The following is a 22809-nucleotide window of genomic DNA, read 5'->3' as shown; positions in this document are numbered from 1 at the left end:
TTTAAATCTCCAAAAAAGGAACAAAAAAGACAAAATAAAAACATCCACACTAAATTATTTCTCTTTTATAAACATAAAAGATAAAAACAATATATTTTAGAGGGGGGAGGGATAAAAGTCCTGTGTTGCTCCTTGGTCTGTAGCTTTTCAGTATTGGTAGAAAATAAAAAAGTAACAATTGAAATGAAGGCGTTTAATACAAATTAAAAAACATTCTAGGGAAATATATACTGTATAAAAACTCTTAAAATGTGTAACTGTGTGTATGTGCGTGCGTGTGTTGTAAATGCTCTCTGTTCGAAAGACTGCAGCCATTGCAGTCTAATCAGAGATGGCTCGGGCACTAGGGGACTCAAAATCCTTCAATTATTATTATGTTTATTTGTGTGTTGTGTGTGTGTGTGTGTGTGTGTGTGTGTGTGTGAGAGAGAGAGAGAGAAGTTTCCCTAGTGCCACATTTCAGCTCTCCTACTAGTGTGTGAATTTCAATGGTTTTATAGGCTGATTCTAAATTCTGGTCTGTCTGCCTTAGCAAAGCCACAAATAAGCTCAGACTGCCTCTTTTCTCTCCTCACACATTTCACACTCACGCGCAACACATATACTCTATTAAGAAACATTACGAGTGACTTGTGCGTCAACAGAGCAGACCAGAATTGAGAGCCATGTTTAGAGGTCAGGTGGACAAGTGGTCCACCTCGCGACTCGCCACCATCTCGAAGCCCCGCTGCCAACATCCCCTCCACCCCGCCCGTTCCTACTTGTGAACTTCAGTATGGATAGTTTAAGTGTGCACAGTTCTCCCCTGGGTTAAATCCCTGCGCCTCCTTGGTCACATCTACCCGGTTGCTGTCCAAACTGAAAATTAGCGAGAGCAGATGGGACATTTTGAGCGTGAGATGAAGAAAAGGGAGACAGAGGTGGGAGACAGTGCCTAACAATGGGAAGTCACAGCAATGATGAAAACTTGTAAAACTTCCTCTGGCTCAGTGACATTGTCTGAGACATACTGAGCTCCTTCAGGCCACCTGTGTGTGATGAATCTGAGCTCTACAGTGATGTCTAGGTTGGTGAGCAGGCGATGGACTGCTGCATTCGTGGCTGTTGGGGTGAGGTGGAGTCTGAGGAGTGACAGAGAGGGGTTTATGTTGAGGTTGCGGGGCTCTGGGTTTTACTGCGATGCCTGTGAAGTGGGGTTGTCGCTCTTGCTCTCCTGGCTGGAGGGGGCCTTGTTGTTCCAGGGCGAGTTGGAGCCCAGCGCCGGAGAGTTGTTGAAGCTGTCCTCGTCATCGATGCCATTGGCCGCGTCGAACTGCGTGTTCTCCAGCCGCGTGATCAGACGCTCGTCTTCATCACCGAACTCCCCTCCCATCAGTGTGGGCTCTCCCACCACCATCACGTCCTGCAGAGGCGCAAAATAGAAGCGGAAGAATAAATGTATTGTTTTAGTGGCGAGGAATGTAACAGCGGTCACTTCAAAGAGAAGGTGAACTGACCTCTTCTTCTGTACAAGTATAAATTTACCCTATACCTTTATGGCTACTTTAACAAGCCCATCCCCACCATGAAGCCTGTTGGTATTAGGCTTACACCAAACATAGCATTTAATTTAACTGGTCTCATTAAACCATTCAACTTTCTTTCACTTAGTTTCATCATCTCCCACAATTCTTTTTTAACAGGCACTGTATTCAGTGCTCCTGTATTCTTATTCTCATTAGTACTTTTAGTTAAGTTTGTCACATTTTTTAGTTTATAATGTGCTTTTGATTGATACAGGTGTATTTATCCCTAAATCACTTGTCACACCTTGATTATAGTCACGTAATCTCCATTCATGTTATCTGACTTCTAAAAATTGGCTGCACAACTGATGATTCATTTATAACTAGTATGTGTCATGGATTAATATTTGTAGAGACGTGAACTTCCCTCAATGAATCAATGCAGTGGTTTATCTATGAACATAGTGGTAATGTTTCTGTTGGAGGTGTAATAGCAGAGTACTGACACTAGATAGCAGTGATGTACTCACTGGAACTTGGCTGGACAGAGGGAAGCCACTGCCAGGGCTCTTCTTTTTGTTGTTGTTATTGTTATTAGTTCCTCCTCCTCCGCTGATGGTGCTGCCACCTGACATCTTACGCTTCCGCCGTTTGTTTGGAGCCTGTCTTGATGGCTCAGCTGCAGAGAGGGGATGAAGAGAGAGAGTTACAGATACATGTACTGTGGGTTTAAGTGGTTGTGCGTGCCTATAGCTGTGCATGTTGTTCACCTACCCGGTGGTGCCACCATCCTCTGCCATTTCTGGAAGAGGCAGGTCTTGAGGCAGTCTCTGGGGCTGAGGCTGTATGTCTTGTGTCTGGACATCAGCTCCTGCATGGGCTCCAGAATCACACACAGCTGGAGGAGGGAACAAAGAGAGGCAGCAAGTTACAAATTACAAAGCGTTTATGATCAAGCACCATCATTATAAGCTGGTGTTCAGCGCAAATGACTTCATCTGTGGACTTGAAATTCTCAGATCAGAAAACCTCATCATAAAAGACAGGAAGCAAACAAATAAAAATGACTCGAGTGTTTTCACTGAGCAGCCACATTACGGCTTCTCCATCTCCACCGCAGGCAAGGAGTTGAGAAAAAAGAAAATACTAAAAGCAATAATAACGACATAAAGAATGTGTATGCCTACAAACATTTAAGAATAGTAATAATAATAATAATAATAATATTATTAATTACTATTAACATTATTACAAACGTGTTGGTATGTGTTCAGTGACTTTTTCTGTACCAGCACTGTGTGCAGGTTGTTAATAAAATAGTTTTTTTTCTTTTTGCCGTGGTATCGAAAGGGGTGGCGAGTATCGTTTTTTTTTTTATACTAGTATTGTACTGAAGTTTAAAATTCTGGTATTGTGACAACCTTACTCCAGATACAGACAGACGGGTAGTATGTCTGGACTGGTAGTATCTAGTGAGCACTCTAGTAAGGCCTATGTTACCATGCTACGAGCTAATGGTGCTCCGATCAGGAGTTTTGGGGCTGATCACCGAAAGCAGTATCGGCCGATATCGATCATGATCACAGTGTCTATTTAAAGCCTTCTATTTCTCTCTCTCTCTCTCTCTGAGACCATCAATCAGACTTTTTAGAATGACTATCGGCCTATTATGATTGTGGCCGATTGATCGGCGCTCCCTTAATATGAGCTACAAAAGTATCATTGTTTCATATGTACACAGTGCAAGGCAACTTGTCAGATTTAGATTGTGAGCAGCTGCCTCTGTCCACACAGCTTCTAATCTAGTTTTTGACTTCAAAAACAGCAACAAGACCATGGTGGGACTCCAGATGCAACAAGTGAAGCGCTGCAATAGCAGGTAGTTACCAGGTGTCACACAAAGATGTAGAGGCAAGACAACAACTAATTACTTTTGAAATTTCTAGTAGTGTTGAGAAATATGTTAATATTTTGTAGAAGTGAGACCAACATGTACCACTTTTACATTTACCAACATGAGGTTATGACATTTGCATTGTCTCTTATGCACAAGCTTCCTATAGACAAGAACACTGAAACTGCAGCTCCAATCCAACCAGTGCAACCTTCTGTGTTTGTTGATATAACACAAAATACCCAATCATAAAAACAAGAGACCCAATCATAAAAACATTGCTCTACAGTGCCACCATTGGTCAAAAACTCTCTACACAGTACCTTTAATGTAAAATTCATTCATTAGACAACGTCAATGCTGCCGAATCAATGAATCGTCATTCATTCATGGGAATCAACTTTGAAACTTTCTCAAATGCTCTTACTAAATTATGATTAGACCCCTATCAAGACACAATGAAGAGAAAAACATTCAAGACCAGCATCATTCCAGAGGTCAAGTGTTGGATGTGTGCTTCACTCACTCGGAGGTAGTTAAGGGTAGAGTTCGACAGGCCACATCTTGTTATGTTTTTGGACAGCTGGTCCAGCATCTGTGGGTCCTGGGCCTGAGACGTCAATAGGAGACAGGTTACAGCGCTGACACTCACACATACATCATTATATACATCAGTGAACTACATGTAGCCATTCCCACTCCTTCTGTATCCACTTACATGCATGGCCAGTATACTGCGGGGGATGAGTTCACGGTGTTGTCTGATGCTGAAGTGCCACGTCTTTATCCTCATCATGTCGTCAAACATGAACTCCAGGTACAGGCGGCCTTCTACACACACCTACAGCAGTTCAGAGGACTGACGTCAGTATGCAGCAGTTGGACGCTAAAATCTATGCCGAGCCTCTGCCCAAACATTATATGTTTAAGACTCGGGTTGTAAGTCCAGGTGATCACATTGCTGAAAAACTTCCGAACTATCAAGTGGCTTGTAACCACTTTGCAAGGAGGCTTAGGCTACATCCACACTACTACGTTTTCGTTTTAAAATGCATACGTTTTGCTACGTTTAAACCCGGCATCCACACTACTCCGGAAGTTTGGAAACGCTGCTAGACACGTTTTCGTTTTAAAACTCCGGGGTTGTGGTTTAGTTTGAACAAGCAAAAACGGAGGCTTTTGGAAACAATGACGCAGCCACCCACGTTCGCTCCTTTATTGGGTCTTATCAGTCACAACGTGTCCTTCCCTGATTCGCCATGCCCCTCTTACGTAACCCTTTTCCAGAAGAAAACAAACACAAAGCATGGCTAATTCAACATAGATAACGAGTCACAGGCGTTGCTGACCTTGTTCTCTATGCTAGCTGCTGTTGTGCAGTTAAATTCTGCATTTTGTAATGCTACTACCACCTACATGCGCAGGAGGCAAGCTATTATTTGAGCGATTTGTGACAATTCCCAAATCCAGCGGCGTTATCAGCCCTACATGACCGGTTTTGGGTGAAGAACCAGTGCCTGGTGGGATCATTTTATTAATGACGTTGTGGTTCTTGGGGAATGGCAAGAAAACTTTCGAATGTCCAGATGTGGAAGGAGCATCAAAACATTTAGTACAGAGCACAAAGTGAAGGATCTTGTCTTTTACCAAACACACAGTAAAGTTATGCCACAATGCTAATCCACAGACTACATCAACAGAAACAGTCTTTGAATATACAAGTGTTGTGTGACTACAAGTACTGTTTTATGGACGTTGTTGTCACTAATGGATTTGTTTTGATGCATCAATATTTAACGTTATGTAGGATATAAGCATCATGTAGGATATAAGCATCATGAGGAAAATGTGAACTCTGAGTATGTGCTATGGTATTGTGGAGTATTTGAGTTTGTACATTGATGGAAAGGATGTTATATTGTCTATATTTAGAAAGATACAAAAGGACTTTGAAAATACAATGATGGAAAAGAAAGACAAAAACAAAATGCCATTGACAACGTTTTAATAAAAACATTATCCGGGAGGATTTTGTGAAGAGCAGTCACGTTTTTCTGCCTCATTATTTTTGTCCTGCTTTCTGTTTACACCGGCACGTGCATGCCCAGTTTAAGTGAATGGTCATGTGATATGCGTTTTCAGGGGTGTTAGATCGTTTTAGTTTTAAAACACCATTTTTAAATGAAAACTTAGTAGTGTGGATGTAGCCTTAGGCTTAACTTCACAATGACCCTTCAAGGAGGTTTGCAACCATCTGGTAAGGAAGGAAAGTTAACAACCATTTACAATAAACTTAAACTTCCTCAAAACCTTTTTTGCACACAACTCGTTTCCATTGTTTTTGTCAAAGAATGAACTTCAACTTCTAATCACTATCTGTGAGGAGTTGTCAGTGTGCATTGATTCTGTTTAGGAGTCACAAGCTAAAAAGTTTCTACTTCTTAACAATTTGCAAGTGATTTTTATTCAATAACATCTGTGTTATACTAAGTTGTTTTCTAAGCCGTATTAAAGATGGAGTGCGGGACTTTTATATATGAATGAACGCCTGTTACATTCAAGCGCTTGCCAAACGAGTTCACACAATGCTGATTAAGCCTATCACCACCAGGTAATTCTCTCTGTATTTCGCAGTATACAGAGTTTTTCAATCTCGTGTCTGTGGCAACATTCCCCCGCTGTACTGTACCGGTGTACTGGTAATGATGCGTTTTAGCTAACCAGCAATGTTTGGTTTGTCAGAGCTGAAGCGGCGAGCAACCCAGAGCCATGTAGAGAGCTCCGCGATCCGCCATTGCTGTAATGTTTATTACTGACCATTGTTTATTTTGTTAATCATTATTGTATAGTTTGCGTTAATATGCTTTTGCCAATAAAGACACTTGAACTGAAATTGAACGGAATTGACGCAACTCTCTCTCTACATGGCTCTGGAGCAACCGTAGCAATGGAGTAGGCTACAGCAACTAGGAGTAAAACCTAAGAAGAGTCCAAGAAAAGTGTTTGATTCTCCAGAAAAAAAAAGAAACTCGGCATTCAGAGGAAGGATTACAGTCGTAAAAAGAAAGCGATCGACGACGAGGACAAACACAGATAACCCTTAATGTATCTTTTCCTCGTTGGAGAGCATTGAAAGAAGAGAAGGGACTGAGGGCAGACACAGATGTTGCGTTACTGCTCTTGGACAGGTTGATATTTGCACGCTTCGACAGTGTTTTTGTAATTACTGTCATCGCCAGAAGGGGAGACAAAAGTTCCGCACTGCAAGTTTAATAAATGACAAAAATAACCATGCATACGTACATATTTTCAAACAAGGGGAGGACACAACAGATGCTAGACACACAAACACACACCTGTGTGAACATGGGCTTTCCATTCTGGGTGACCATGGTGCACTGATCACAGTCAAGGGAGACAAAGTTATTGTGGAAGGATTCCTTGGGATGTTTCAGCACATAGTAGAGCTCAGTGGCACCACCCTCAAATATACTTCGGAAGTACCTTGGAATCAACGTCCGGCCAATTGCTTCAGAGGAGAGAAAACACAAGGGGGATGAGACAGGAAGAAATTAGCAAGTTACAGTATGCAGTCCATTTGTGACTGTAGGACTTTGGATTAAAGGGGCGGTATATGTATGAAACAGAGTGGCAATATGTTCCAGTGACTTTGTTTCTTACTGTAACGTTTGGGTCCATCCTCCAGACAGAAAGTAATGGTCAACATGGCATCATCTTCAAAGAACTCTGTAGTAAATGCATCCCACCACAGGTTATCACATTCCTACAGGGTGTAGAGGGGGGGGAATCAGTTACCGACACAATTATTGGATTGTTTTTGGGTGTGCATGTGTGCGCCTACGAACCTCTGTCCAGTTCTGTAGCCGTTTGTTCAGTTCAAATATTCTGTAGTCTGTCTGGTTGCCATATGGTGTGTGCCTCCTGGTCCATCAGAAGGAGGAGAAAACAAAAGCAGGACAGGGGATCGAGAACAGTTAGTTTGTGGTAATATGAAAGATGTAAGTGAACTAAAAATGATCCTGATCGCAGCAATGGAAAAGCTTTAACAGCTTCCACACTTTTAGGGCTGTTTCACTACCTAGTTCGGCCTTGTCACAGACTAAATGCAAACTCTCTATTAAGAGTGAGATAAGAGCACAACTTCCCACGACCTTATCTTTACTTGTGCCGTTTTCACACTAGCTGGAGATAACAGGAAATAATGCATTCTTACCCTATTCCTGGCTCCAGGTATGTGGGAGGATACATTGGGGTGGGACTGGAGAAACAAGAGACAGAGAGATTAGTACATTCAACTATATAGTGCTAATATGCCCTCCTCCAGGAGCTAGTCTGTCTTTGCGACCCTGGGAAGCAAGCCAAACATGGCACAAATTGGATGATACAAGGAGACAGTAAATAACACTTCTCAGACACACACACACACACACCCCAACTGTAGCTGATTTGCTTACTTACTTGCAAAAAGACAAGCTGTGAGGTACAGCACACAATCCTGCAGAGGTATACCCTCTAAGCGTACTGAGCCACACCAGTCAAGTTGAATCAGTTTTAGTATTAAACATTAGCCTCACACAGCTTGTCCACAATTGTAACACAATTGTAAGGATAATGGGTTGTGTTAATGATGGTAAACTAAAATGACACTACACTAAAATACACAGTTCAACCTTTCACCAAATGACAGAAGATTGACAGGTGCCCTCTTTTGCTAAAATATCACCAATAAACCTTCCTGCACCCAGAATCAGTTTCAAAAAAGTGTTCTACCAGAATGTGTTGCAGACTGTATGCTACACTTACATGAAATGTTTATATTTAGCACCTGATTCTGGGACGTGACATTATGCCGCCCTTTACAGTGGCGTAAAGGCATACCTGGGCTGTACCTGGATTTTACCTCAGGTTTCTAACAGGTAAAACAAGGTAGCTGTTCAGGAAACATCCTATTTCAACCAAACTATCCACTGAAACTAGTTTCTTGGTAAACTTGAAAAGAGAAATAGGCCAGAACAAATAAACATCTTGAGTATTTGTTCAGGAAGTTTGTGAACCTTCTGAATACATACAACCAGTCACTCTCTGTCCAATTCAAATTCACAATACAGCACTGCTTGTTGTCGCCATCATCTAAACTACTTTCTACAGTTTGCTGATTGGTCAGACTACCAGCTGCCAAGCTGAACTGAAAACTAGTAGATGTTTTCCAAACTAAACTCATGTTATTCAGGTTGGATTTACATGGCTATATCAACATGGTATGCAATAATACAAACACCTGAAGAAGATGTTTAAAGGCTAGAACGGTGAACTCCTCACCCAGAGCAGACTCCAAAACACACAGAAAACGCGGACATAAAACTCACCCCACGTCTCTGTCCAGCATGGTGCCGGGGTGGAAAGGGGGAAAAGTGCTGCCGTTGGGGGGCTCCTTGGGGGAGTACAGCTTGAATGACTTGGAGGAACAGCCTGGAAGAGAGGTGAGAAAAAATAAAGAACATAAATGTTACGTTTAATTTTTATATTATAGGTTAAGAAGTTACTTAAAAATCCTAGATATTAGCACTTCCAGAGAATGGAAAAAGAAAACTCTTATTGGTGCAACAGCTAAATTAGAAAAAAAAAAACATGTTTAATGTGTCAAATTTGGTGATAAATGCTGTATTTATTAATTCACAAATGTAACAATTGACAGTGCAAACCTTTCAATACATTCTGCATGTTGGCCCAGCTATAAATAAATCCCAAAATTTTAAGCCAAAAAAAGAAAGGACATAAATGAGAGAACACAGACGATGGTACACCCTTGGGAATTACAGTAGCAATGTTAGTCATTCACTTTTGGAGTGACACTTGAAAAGAATGACTGTATCATGTGACGGTGAAGGCGCATGCAGCCTGAATTGGCCAGTATAGCCCAGTATAACCCCCAAAACAACAGCATTGATGATGAGGAAGGAGCCTCCTGTAAACAATGCGCTCCTGTTACACTCCTACAGAAAACGCTGCCCTCCATCTACAAATACCAAACACCAGCAGACCAATACTGTCTCTATTCACACCCACATAAAAAAACTGATGAATTTCTCTCTCTCTCTCTCTCTCTCTCTCTCTCTCTCTCTCTCTCTCTCTCACACAAACACACACAGCTCCAACCCTTGTTCTACTCTAATTGCCCAGCTCTCCTATAAAGGCCATCCAGGCGTGGCGGCCTCTAGGTCACGACCCCTGCCGTCACCATGGTGAAGCCCCGCCTTATTAATGTCTCTCTGTCTTGTCTCTGCATATTAAACGTATCTTTGACACTGAGTGTGTGTGTGTGTGTATGAAAGAGAGATATACATCTAGAGACACAGACAGGGAGAAATAAGCTTTAATTGTATTAATAGGATGTTTTTAAGCAGGGGAAATTGTGACTTGAGAACACAGCAGTAATGTGAAATATCTATTTTTAGTAAACCTTTTCCAACATTATGGACTCACTATCAAAGTCCTGTTGCTGTATTGTGGTTGAAGACTTTACAGTAACACAAACATGCATATACATCAGGTTGGTGTTCCTAAAAAATCACTCTCATCTATGTTCGTATCCATTTAAAATCAATCCTATCATAAATAACGGCAGCATATCTCTAAGGAGAGGAGTTACATCCCTACTGGTTTCTATTCTAATAGGTCCCTGCTGTATGTATAACAGTAGCCACATAGGCTATCATAGCTCTTATAGACTAGAGGTAAATAGATAATAAATTAACAGGAAAAGTTTTCCATGAAGAGGAGCACAAATGTTCAACACAATTTGAATCTTCTGCATGGAAAAAAAGCCACACAACCTCATCCATTTGAAGCCCTGCCTTCACTTTGTGTAAAAATAAGTTGTTTACTGTGTGAGCCAGCACTCTATGCTATGGGTTGGATGCACCACCAGAGGAAAACAAATGGGGCTGATAAATAAATAAATAAATAATCAATGGTTATGTGTCCATTAGTTGTTGAGAGCTCCATTAGCTCCTCTCCTCTCCTGTTAGCGGTTAATGACAGGCAGTCGCAATCACATCAGCTGGACTCCACCTCCTCCACTGGGAATCATGTTCCTCTCTCTCTTACAAGTAGACACAGTACACTATATACATATACACATTATGCACGCTCATATCTTCCTGGCTTGAGTGATGGCCGGCCAACCTTCCGAGCAAATCTTATGTCAAATTTTGAGTGGCACGGATGCCAAAAACATCTTAACATTTGATTTCACGTGAACTCCAGACACAAAAATCCATTCAGCATTACCAAGTCTCCTCTAAATAAGAATAACCTGTAGTGGTTTTGGACTCCTGCCACTCCAGACTGCCACCATGATTGCTAGGGGAGGCAAGTAGCCTATCCAAACGGAATATTGGCGATAGCTACTGTTTGGTTATACTGAACCATTAACCTACTTTAGCAAACTTTTTACAAAAACCGACATGATTCTGAAGTTTTTAATTAAGCCGCACTTAAAATGCCCCTTTCACCATTTGTGTGGTTCATAACTTAACAGTCTAAGCACATATGACATGGGGTTGTCTGGTTACAAAGGCAATTAGAAAGGCAGCAAGCGCTTAATGCTAACACTTAGCTGTTAGCTATTCTAAAAAAAACACAGGTGATTTCGGGACGCGAGTTAACTTCGCTACATAATGCCAACCAGCACTCATTTTAACTCACAAGACAGCCATGTAAACATAAGCTAAACACAATCAATAACTTTGACATCTTCAACCACCAAAACGTTGACTGTATACAACACTGCCTTGTAGGCCTGCAGGGCAAGCTAACGTTAGCAAGCCAGAAACAGTTAGTAACCAGTTAGCTGGTGTTAGCCGTCTTGCTAACGCCTTAGCGTTAAATCCCTTTTCAACGAGAAATCACCGAAACAAAACGCCAAATTACAACCGCGGCAGCTCGAAATTCACATTTAATCATCACAGCACATAGGCGTTGCAGTCAAAGTGTGTGTTTAGGAAAAGCGACCCTTTACCTGCAAAGAAGTCCAATCAGAAAATTGATGTTTACAGATCCGTGATGATAGACCGTGTGTACGCTCCGTGCGTAAAAACGGATAGGCCCGCTGGACGGCGGTTGGCTCAGGGTGGACGCAACGTACCAACACAATACGTCCCTCTGAATAGGATCAATGAAAGAATCTCCTCAAACCGCGAGACTGAAACGGAATAAGGCCTAAATTGCGGGAGTCGGTCGGTTATGTTTTGTCCCGCATGAGGCCTTGTCAATAGGCTGAAGCCTGCTGTGGGTTTACATACGGACCCAGATGAGCCCTTTGTTCACGGGAGGACATGAACAATAGCTGTAGGCCCTCCTCCTCCTCCTCCTCCTCCTCCTCCTCTCCCTCCGCAATGCATTTGCTCCTCTCTCCTCTGCCCAGTACCGCCAGCCGCCCTCTCCACCCTTCTCCTCCCCCCACTAATGCACAACTGCACATGAAGGTTGTCTGGTAAGCATTTTTTTTCCCTTTTCTTCCTTCCTCCTCCCTGCATCCCATCCCTTCCTTGTAACTGACACAGATGAGAATTGGCCTAATGCAGCCTGGAAGTGTTTGTGGAAATAAAGATCATGCTGACTGCAAAGTGGTTTTTATGTTTGCCTAATTAATGCACATCAGCTTGCTGCAAACAACTTAACTGAGACAGTGACAGCCAAGACCCTGGACATATGCATTTTACACTATGGGTCCACGCAGTGTGATGCATGACTGATGCAGCAGCTTGATCAGTCAAAAGTAGAATGAGATCTTATTAATTACCTTTCATGTAATGATAACATACTTGGGTTGTTTACAATTAATTGTGTCTTTGAGTTTGCACACTGACATGTCTCCAAGGTAAGCCAGTAAATCCATTACCATTGGGAATCTCTCCCTCTTTCTCTCTCTCTGCACACACACACACAAACACACACACATATGCACACACACACAAACACACAGGAAGCACTAAGCCAGAAGGAGAATCCCATAGGCCTCTAAATCTGCTTAAATCGCCTCAAATAATAATCAGATATTCAGATCACAGCCAGCAGGGACTCCCCCTTATGGCCAAAAAGAACAAGCAGTATTAGGTCAGTAGTTTTTCATACATTTATGCAAGCGTATGTCATAATATTTGATAATTTGATATACAGTATTCACCCCTAAAGGAAGAAATGACTAGGACTCCTAACTCCTCCTATGTTTGACAGGTGATCCCATATCAAGGTTGAAAAATTCTTTCCTTTCAAACACTAAAGTGCTTTTCCCTGCCTCGATTATTTAAGGACGTTGCAGCCGCCAGCATGAGCATGGTTGTGATTTATTCACTACCCATGTACACAGGGAGTGAAAACACAATGTTTCATAAATGATTTATTCGCAAATTAAGCTGCTCTTGGGAGCCGCTCTGTGGAAACAGTTAACAGGCTTTCACAGAGGCTGCTGTACATCTGAAAACCGGTACTGAGAGGTAATATTGTTATAACATAATTCAACATTATTTGGGTTCAAGTAGATTTGTTTTCGAGAGGCACAATTTCAAACAATGTGACCCACAGATGAAGTCTTATTCTGATTCAAAAATATGTACTCTGCAGTGATTGTGTGGAGAATCATGGCCAGGAACAGATCTTTAAAATGGGGTGCATTTTAAGGATCAGTTCCACAAGGTGTTGCAGCTGACGAATTTGGATATTGTGAGCATGATATATTGGAATTTTTTCATATACCTTATTGCAAAAGTGCATGTTAAATTTGCTTAAATTGCTTACTATATATATGGAACATACTAATAATGTAAACGTATTACCAAAATTAAGACAAAAATGATAATAAATGCAGTAAATACTTTAGTTGTATTAAAGTAAATACGATTAATTGAATGACCAGTTCACTGATTTGATTTATTATTAATGTAATCATTTAGTCCATCAGTTAAACATCCATTCCACATCTATTGTGTCACTCCTATATCTAAGTCCAATGACATACTCCTCTATACTGCTTAATTGTGGTCCTCGTAATCAAACCATTTCCTCCATCGTCTCGGATATTCGGACATTTTTGAGACAGGTGTAATGATCTTTTATTGTATGTTTTTTGTATGTTTATTTAATTTTCTGGCTGTGTCTGTTCAACTGTACTCTTCTGCTTTCTCATAACAGAAGGTGTCACTTTATTCTGACATATTTGCAGATCTGTTCTGTCTGGATGTGCAAACTTGGAACATAACTCATAACTCCCTTACATCTGCAAAATGGAGACGGCAACTCAAATGCAGACCTCTTTGCAGACTCTCATGTTGGGAGAAAACTCGAGTATGGTGAAGCGCAGTGTCTCCCAGAGCCAGACATGTAGAGAGGATAAGCCGCTCTAAGGCCTGTCTCTCACCCGACCAGCAACAAAGATGCTTGGGCTGAGTTTATGTATATTGGTTTGACCATGGTAAGCTTGTGACATGAGCACTTCACAGCTCACGAGGCTCCTGTCAGTCTTTTGGCAGCATCTTTGTGTGTCTAGTACCAGGGGGAGGTGTAGTCAGTAGTAGCTTAGAGTGTCTGTTGTAGGTGACTTATGTGGATTTGCCTATCTTACATTCACTGGCCTCTGTAGCCATGGCAACACGAGCAGTCACAACCGGAGCGAGGCAAAGAATCATCCATGGAAATGGACACACAAGGGTTAATCCTGTGTGTGCGTGTGTGTGTGTGTGTGTGTGTGTGTGTGTGTGTGTCTCCAAAGCTCACCCATTGAAGTGGTACATGACGGGGTTAATCCCCACTGCGTGTGTGTGTGTGTGTGTGTGGTGGGGTGATGGAGAAGAGGTGGGAGGTGTGTTAGGATAAGGCTTGAAGGGCTTACACACACCGTCTCTTTCGCTCTCAGGCATAAGGCAGGCCTTATCTTCAACCAGCACCCCAACCAGTGAGTCACACACACACACACACACACACACACACACACACACACACACACACACAGTTGCCTAACCTTCACTTCACCAGTTAGCCTCATTTTCCAACTTGCAGTCGCACATTCACACCTAAAGCCATAAATCCATGTACAATAAGTGATTAAAGCTGGAGTGTGCGGTGGCTGAATAAACTCCCTAAAGTGCACAGTGTGATGTTTTCACTAAGCGTACACTTAAACCTACATGTGCAACTTGTTTAATTCACCTTTGTCAAAGTCAGAAAAAGAGGGAAAGGGCCCAAACTTGTACCACATTTCCCTGAACATCAACAAACCAAGAAACATACTACATCAAGAAAAAACATCAGACATTTTCTTTTTCAGCTGTTTTGATTTCTTTGACCTCTGGGTTTTTTTTTTTGTTGCTGAATCAGCTATGAGAAAGACAACAAGGAAAAGGTCAGAAAGAGAGACTTACCTCCTTCTGTTTCTAGCTGTTCTAACATCGCCATTTTGTCACCCTCAAATGTACTTTCACAGCTATATACTGATCTAACTCAAAGACTCTGTTTTCATGCCTCTCCCTTTCTCTGATATCTCCCATGTCCAGACTGTCAGGCTCAGGGGCACAGGGGGGGGGGGGGATGCCTACAGTGTGTGTGCGTGCATGTCTGTGCGAGTGTCAGCGCGCGCGCGCGTGTGTGTGTGTGTGTGTGCACTCATGCATGTGCCGCCTATGTACGTGCAAATGTGTGCAGCGTGCCACTTCCACTCACTAGTCAACAGGAAAGTGAACGGCTCACACATCTGCCAGAGTTCTGATAACAACCGTCCCAGTCGTCCTCCCTTTAACACAGTCACAGTCTTAAACACTGATCTGGGGACAGTCTCATGTTTGTATGAGTGTAGGAACAGCCCTGACTAAACTGCTGCTCACTTTTAATGAGACTGACATCAGTTAATTGTTGTTTTGTCCATTTTTTTCCCCAAACAGGAATAAAAACAAAACCACTCCTGTTTTCATAGATTGTATTCACTACATTTCCTCCCCCAAGTGTAATGCCAAAGCTACTGTTTCATGGCATTTTACCACTACATAGTAATAAAGTCAGACATACTGTAAACACATCAATAGCACTGATAGTCCCATTCCTTTATATGGAGCTCTTTTCAGTGGTCTCTGTCTGCCGTATTTGATACGTTTGGCAGCTCAGGCTTCTTTACTCTCTGTTGTTCCATCTGGATCAGATGGAACGACAGAGATCTATCTGTCTGACTCAGCTCTGATAAAAGATCCAAAGGACAAGCTGCCACTTTTTTGGAGGAATGAGCACTAACAGAGAACATTGGCCAGCTTTAAATCAAAGAGTCTGTGAGTCACTGACACTTATCTGCACTGGTACTTCTTCCATTTTATGCTACTTTATACTTCTACACCCCACTACATTTCAGAGGCAATATTGTACTTTTATACTCAACTACATTTATCTGACAGCTATAGTTACTTTACTGATTAAGATTTTACATACAAAACATATATACAAATAAATATAACAATATATAATCTATAATATATAAAGTATCTTCACCTCAGCCAACTGCAACTGCTACTTACACATGAATTATGACGATATATTACTTCCCTACAAAGCCAAACTGTCAGTTTGTCACCTCGCTTCTACATAAGGAGAATCAGCTGGTCAAAAAACTCCCACCAGAAGTGTCATGGTACTGCTAGTGTCCGTGTTGTCCCCTGTTGGTTCCCCTCCTGTGTTTGTGTGTGTGTGCTGGTGGAGCGTGGCCCCCGGTGAACCTCCACTCAGGGACTGACACACCTGTTCTCCATCCACCCATCAAGACCATGCAGTACATCTACACGGCTCTTTGCCAAGCCCTCTGTTTACACTATAGGGGCACAACGTCTCGGCCTCTGGTCTTGTTTTGTAGAACGTTGTCTTGCATGTTTCCGACTAATCCTATGACTGCTTGTGTTCAGGTTCACTCCTCACACCTGCCTCCGATCTACTCACCGGCTCTTCAGAAGCTTCTCACCACGGGTTCTCATCTGCTCCACTCCACGGACTGTCTGCCTCAGCCTGGGACTCCTCCTCGCTTCACGGAGCTTCCCTCCACACACCTGGTTACTCTTCCAACTTGTTGGTACAATAACAATACACTAACCACTTGAACTCTGTTTTCGAGTCTTGCTTTTGGGTCCAAAATCTCTGTGTATGATAACAGGATGTCTACAGGTAACTTCAGTCTGCAAGCTTTGATTATTACAGCAAACATTGTTCTCCCATATTGTATAACTTGTTTTCTAATTGCTTTCTCAAAACGGCCATTATAAATGTGTTTTTTTTGGGGGTTTTTTTTTTTTTGCAATAATGTGAAGAAGTACCTTGATTTGTCATGTATTTATTTCTCTGGATTCATTAAACAGAGACACCACCATGTGGTTATATTAATCAAAATGTTTATCAGAAAATGTACTACATAACTCTCAATATAATGGTTAAAAATAATATGGTAAATTGACTGCATTTATATAGTGCTTTTCTACCTTAACTGACAAAGTGCTTTACAATGTCTGTTGTCTTGCTAAAGGACACTTCAGCACATAGACAGGAGGGTCAGGGGATAGACCCGCTCTTCGTCCTGAACCACAGCCACCCTCAATGTACCGTGACAGTATTTTCTCCTTATCGACCACCCCTGGTTAATGATTAAAAAACAAAACACAGGATTTTTTTTTTTTTTTTTTTTTTGCATAATGAGTACTTATACTTTTTTACTATACAATAATTGAAGACATTAAGTATTTTGACATTGTTGTATTACTACTTTTACTTGAGTAAAGGATCAGAATACGTCCTCCACCACTGCTTATCTGTCAGACAGAAAATTGTTATTGATGCAGCTCCTCTGCAAGAGCAAATAAAAGCACATCTTCACATAAAAGAACAATAATCAAAGCTGTTATGCAAATGTGCTTCATAAGTAAAACTGTATGCAAATGATGCTGTTATTCTGCACAAAGCGATCATTCTTCATTTGATTTACAGTCAGCAGCACTTCCCCATGCATCATTACTGGGGGAAGAAATTACAACTGACCTACAATCGGAGGTTGTCCTTTGATAACAGCGCCCTCTTGTGGCCGCAGCGAGCCAGTGTTTGTTTTCACGCTGCCCTACAGTACAAACTCACTGGGTGAGTTCCCTACTCAGGATTTTCTCTGGCAGGCAAACACAGACACACTGCAACATGGGAACTTCAGCAGCAAGCGCATCACATATTAGTACAGGCCAATGGGTGAAGGGATTAAATCAGAAAAAAGGCTCTGTTGTGAGCCAGTTTGTCATTAAAATATATCATCTGTCTTTCATAAAAAAGGGTCCCTAAGAAATTACATGTACATGTTATAGCAACTTAATGATCAGCATTACCATACTGGCATTTTGCAGGTGGCTTAGCCTTTGAGGGTGTAGGTGTGTGTGTGTGTGTGTGTCTGTGTGTGTGTGTGTGTGTGTGGTGGTGGCGGCTGGTGTCAGCTGACAGCTGTGTGAGGGGAGATGACAGTGCCCTGATGCTGCGTTCTCTGTTCTCTGGGAGCCATTTTGTCTGTCTCTGATCTCAGAGTCAGGTCTGCTTCCCCCTCAGCCAATCACGTCACCGCTCAGCCTTGCAGGAAACATAGAAACACAGTCTGATCTCTCTCTCTCACTCTGTCTCCCCTCCCTCCCACTCCTCCTGCGCTCCTACAGTGCTCATCTCCAACTTGCCTCTCTCTCTTTTCTTGGCTCTTCTGCTCTCTGCCTTCCCACCCCCCACCCCCCACCCCTCCGTCACCTCTCGTCTCTCCTGTTTTCTCTTTCTTGCCACCCTCCCTGCTCCTCCTGCTCTTCCTCTCTCTTAATCCACATCTCTCCTAAGTATCTGCTCACTCCCTCTCTCTTCCCCTCCGTCACACCCTCCTCCTCCTCCTCCTCCTCTTCAGGCACTCTTGTTGTGCAACCCGTTTCTAAACAGCTCAGCCTTTGTGCGTTTTTGTCTGTTGCCATTTCAGCCAGGCTGCAGTCTTTACTCATTTTCCTCCAATCAGGGACACCATGTGACTCTCTGCATGAGAGGGCACAGTCCCTTCCCCCTTCTCTCCTCCCTCTCTCACTCTCTCTGCCCTTCTCCCTCTCCTCACCCCCTCCCCTCCCTTCCCCTCATCTAGCCAGCCAGCCAGCCAGGCAACATACGCTAGCAATCAGGGGAGTCAAAGAGAAAGAGGGAGGGAGGGGAGGGGAGGGAGGGGATGTGGGATGAAGGTATATACACAGTGCATAGTGAAACACAGTGTGCAGGGGGGAGGTAGGATAGAGGTGAAGGAGCACAAAACATCTGTAGATGCAGAAAGCAATACTGTAGTGTAACTTATTTTTGTTAATGTATAGCACATCCACACACACACACACACACACACACACACACACACTGCTCCACTGTTTATGTCATCCACATGTTGGGGCACATGCAGCGTGTGTGTATGTCCACACACACGTACAGACTCTGAGCCCACACAAGAAGGGGGAGGATCCTTCTGTGTCGAACACGGCTCTGGAATGTAAACAAGCGAGAAAGAGAAGGGGAACGACAACAGAGAGACTTTGTAGTTTCTTCTGTAATTTTATATTATATTGTATTTTCTATCATAGTTAGCCAGAACAGCATCTCTCTACCTTCTCTATGTGGTTTAAATGTATCGAGAAAGTGGAGTAAGTGTGCAACTTAACCAGCATCACTGTAGGGTCAAGCTTTGGGTTCATTTGAAGTTGACACGAATGAATGGAAGTGATTGTTCCATATTAGGAGTCAGTGTTTACATTGGTTTTTAGTTACGTCATGTTGTACAGCGCCAGTATAGGTGAAGTTTTACTCATCACACACATTGTTCCAGGCCTCCAGGTTTGCATGATAAAGTATAAATAGATGACTGTGACGTGTTTCATATTCCTTGTTGGTCTTTGACAAAATTTAAACATTACTTGTGTTGCCTTTTTAAAGTCATAGTTTTGAAAAATCTGCAATGAAGCCAGAGAGGATAAATAAGATGTGGAAAAGCAACTCTACTCTCCTTTTTTTCCTGTAAGTTGAAAAGAAATCTGGAGAAAAAGGGGAGAATCCAAAGCAAAAGCAGAGAAACTGAGGCAACAAGAAAAGGAAACACCAGAGAGAACAATATGAGAGCAAAAGTGGAGCACACAAGAGTGCGGTCATAACGTCTTTTTGGAAATTTCCATGACTACGTTGATTAAGTATGCAATCTGACCGCAAGATAGCTAAGGCCCGGTTCTAAACAAATGCTCCCGCCTCTGCTGTGCAGGCTTGTTTAACGGCTGAGGTGGCAGCGTTTGCCTTCATAGCACGGGGCGCTGCGCAGAGATTGAAAACACACGCGCACGCAGACCCACGCACAAAAACTCATGTGTGCATGCAATCAAATGTAACACTGGTACACCACGTTCTCTGTGCCATTGTGTGTTCAAGACAAATTGTCATCTGGTGTGTCTAGAGGGTTTGTCCTTGCTGATACCAAATCCGTCTGTCGGTTTGATCACAGTGACAATATCTCTCCCTCGTTTTTTCCACATTTCTAGATCCTTCTACTTCAGTCATGTGTCATTCCATCATCCATTCATCCGTCTACATGCTACAGCAGTAGAGGCCAGGATGAGTTGGCATTGTCTCTTAATTTGCTCCTCCTAAACTTTCCGCCTTTAAAACAATCTGAGTTTCCAAACCGGAAAACATGGGACCAGTTAGTGTTTTCCATCTTTCTAATGATTAAAGTTGAGACTGGCACCAGGGTAATCTGATCCTGGCTGCGTGGTTGGCTAAATTTCTCTATCCACATCCCGGCTGTGTGAGGGTTGACCACAGCTGCCACTGTGGCCTGGTGGGCAAGAGAGAGGAGAGGCGGCCACGTCAGGGTGATACAGCACCCTACGCACACACACACACACACACACACACATACACAGCAACTCTCTCACACTTACTTCCTCCTCTCCTGCTGCTGTATATTGTATGACAGTAGATTCTGAGTACATCTATCATGATTATGAATACGTTTTCAGCTGTAGGATTATATTTCATGTCCAACACGTCCTATGAAGAGTGCAACATAAATCGCTGTAACACTTAATATATTGCCTTGAGGCTCAGGTTTTATTTCTAGACCTTGATTCCTCTTTTTTCTTTCCTCCTCTGTCTGATTTAAGTCACTAAAATGAGAAGAATTATCTGTTTGCTGTCAGGCACTCAACACCCAAACACAACAGTTTGGGGACTGCGGGGAGTTCCTCAGCCTTCACAGACAGTGAGCAAGTCGCACACCTCTCAATATGGTGGTCTAATATGACAGATATTACTCCCTCCAGGTCGCTCTCTGTGGCTCAGCTCCCAGAAGCCCCATGGCTGTTACTCCAACTTTCACCAATTTTATTAAAAATAGTGACAAGCAAAACTCTGACTGCAGAGTTCTTTTGTTATCATGCTGTCGATTTAGCTTTTAAGTTCGGCCTGAAATGAAACCGGGTTGTCTGTCTGATACTTCCTCCCCTCCCTGAAAACAAACAGCAGCGGGTCAAGACAGGACAGAGACACAAGGGGAAGTAGATATGATAGAAAGCAGCAGCAACAAACATATGGTGATGCTAGCGATTAGTACATCTCTGCTTTTATCTTATGCACTCACTGACCTCCTTCCATGAACTCAAGAAGAAAGGACTTCTGGGTAAAAGAGGATGGAAACTCCCTAACAAGGCTATTATACAACAATGAGAGTAGGAGTTACATCTTTAGAGAGGCTTAAACTGATGGACCACTTACAGCTAAACAAATCCGGTGATGCTGCATTTTCATGTTGGTATCAGTGAATGAGAAGTATCCGACTGTATCACCCTCATCCCGCTCTTTATGCTTCCTAAATGATATACTCCTGTGTGAGCTGTGAAATATCATTCATTAATAACTGAATAAGAGGTGCAGAATCAGTCATGCAGGGCTTTGATCCAAGCCGGTGACCTTTGCCCTTTTAAATGTCACACTTTGATCCTTCTTTTTCCTTTCTTTTCTGCTACCTCTGCATGAGGGGGGCAGTCAGTTTTTCACAGGACTTCCGCCGTGGGTAAGTGAGTGTAACATCTGTGCGGACCTCAAAAGAACACTGTTGTTAACCATCAGTCAGAAATCATCATCATCATCATAAGCAGCAGCAGCAGACGCAACAAGAACATAAATAAAGAGGAAGAGAAGAAGAAGTAGCATTAGTGGTGCCATGGCAACAACTCCATGCCCAGATGTCTGCACCGCCAACAAAGATCTTTTTCTCTTAATCTCCAAACTAAACAACAAACAGCAAAAAGCACTTTGTTGTCAGACTGAAGAGACAGAATGAAACAGATGACATGTTGATCCCTCTATTCTAGTATGTTCTTTGCTCTCCATCCTCTCAGCCATCACAGAGGGCGACCTCCCATGAGCCTTTGCAAACAGAGCCCCAGGGCCCCGGGGCACCTCTCTCCCTGCCTCTCTCTGCCCCAGTCACGCCACGGCAGAGGCTGCACTCACCAACCAAAATACAACAACATCAACAGCGGCCAGAAAAAGTCAGCGGCTGGCAACAGCAGCAGCAGCGGGGCTGTTGTTAACGGCAACCATCACCACGGCAGCTACTTACCGGGACACGCGCAGCCGCCCACGGACATCTTCTCACATGTCTGGTGTGAATCCGATCAGAATGATGGTGGTGGTCCTGTTATCCCTGCTCTCTTCCTCTCTCCTCTTTCTCACCAGTCACTGCTGCCGCCACTGAGGCTGCTCACATGAGCGTCTGTTATCCCCACGGTTCACACACACACACACACACAGACACACACACACACACACACACACACACACACACACACACCACCAGGGAGCAAAGAGAAGGGAGGGAGGGGAGAGTGACGACGAGGGAGGAGAAGAGAGAAAGAGGGGAAGAAGAGGTTAAAAAAAGAGCACACACACAAAGGATCGGATTCTCTCAGTTGTAGCTGCACACTGTGAATCACACCGTGTATGTGTATAAGAGAGAGAGAGTGTGTGTGTGTGTGTGTGTGTGTGTGTGTGTTATAGAGTGAGAAGAATTCTGTTCCTGCCTCTGCTCTGCCCTCACCCTCATCAGCCCTGCAAATTACAGCTCAGGTGGGAGGAGAAAGGGAGGAAGAGAGGAAGAGAAAGGGAGGGAACGAGAGGCTGAGTGCTCGAGAGAGAGAGAGAGAGTGTGTGTGTGTGTGTGTGTGTGTGTGTGTGCTAGAGCGAGAGAGGGAGAGAGAGAGTGGACTGTCAAAGTGACCTGAGAGGCAGATTTGAGAGAATAACAACCCTGTGATGTGGGTCCCTTTTTTTCCCTCCTTT

General features: G+C 43.0%; 1 protein-coding gene and 1 long non-coding RNA gene across 3 annotated transcripts; one reads left to right on the top strand and one right to left on the bottom strand.

Annotated features, from left to right (window-relative positions):
* Positions 1-375: 375 nt before the first annotated feature.
* Positions 376-22481, bottom strand: ldb1b (LIM-domain binding 1b). Of its 2 annotated transcripts, none has more exons than XM_044191415.1 (11): positions 22091-22481; positions 8787-8889; positions 7634-7678; positions 7266-7341; positions 7081-7183; positions 6756-6928; positions 4118-4240; positions 3926-4009; positions 2280-2403; positions 2036-2184; positions 376-1402 (listed from the first exon to the last, which is right to left on the bottom strand). In XM_044191415.1, the coding sequence occupies exons 1-11, from the start codon at positions 22116-22118 to the stop codon at positions 1172-1174; spliced, it is 1239 nt and encodes a 412-aa protein (XP_044047350.1). In that variant the 5' UTR covers positions 22119-22481; the 3' UTR covers positions 376-1171. The 2 variants fall into 2 exon arrangements, with proteins under 2 accessions (XP_044047350.1, XP_044047349.1); XM_044191414.1 differs by lacking the exon at positions 22091-22481 and adding an exon at positions 14838-14973.
* On the top strand, positions 11443-17379 carry LOC122873981. Its single transcript, XR_006377549.1, has 2 exons — positions 11443-11914; positions 16356-17379. It is a non-coding gene; the product is annotated as an uncharacterized LOC122873981 (long non-coding RNA).
* Positions 22482-22809: the final 328 nt, after the last annotated feature.

The sequence above is a fragment of the Siniperca chuatsi genome, linkage group LG3 (genome assembly GCF_020085105.1).
Source record: "Siniperca chuatsi isolate FFG_IHB_CAS linkage group LG3, ASM2008510v1, whole genome shotgun sequence".
NCBI lineage: Eukaryota > Metazoa > Chordata > Actinopteri > Centrarchiformes > Sinipercidae > Siniperca > Siniperca chuatsi.
Note: the sequence above shows the minus strand (reverse complement) of the source record. Positions and strands in the feature narration are given on the sequence as shown.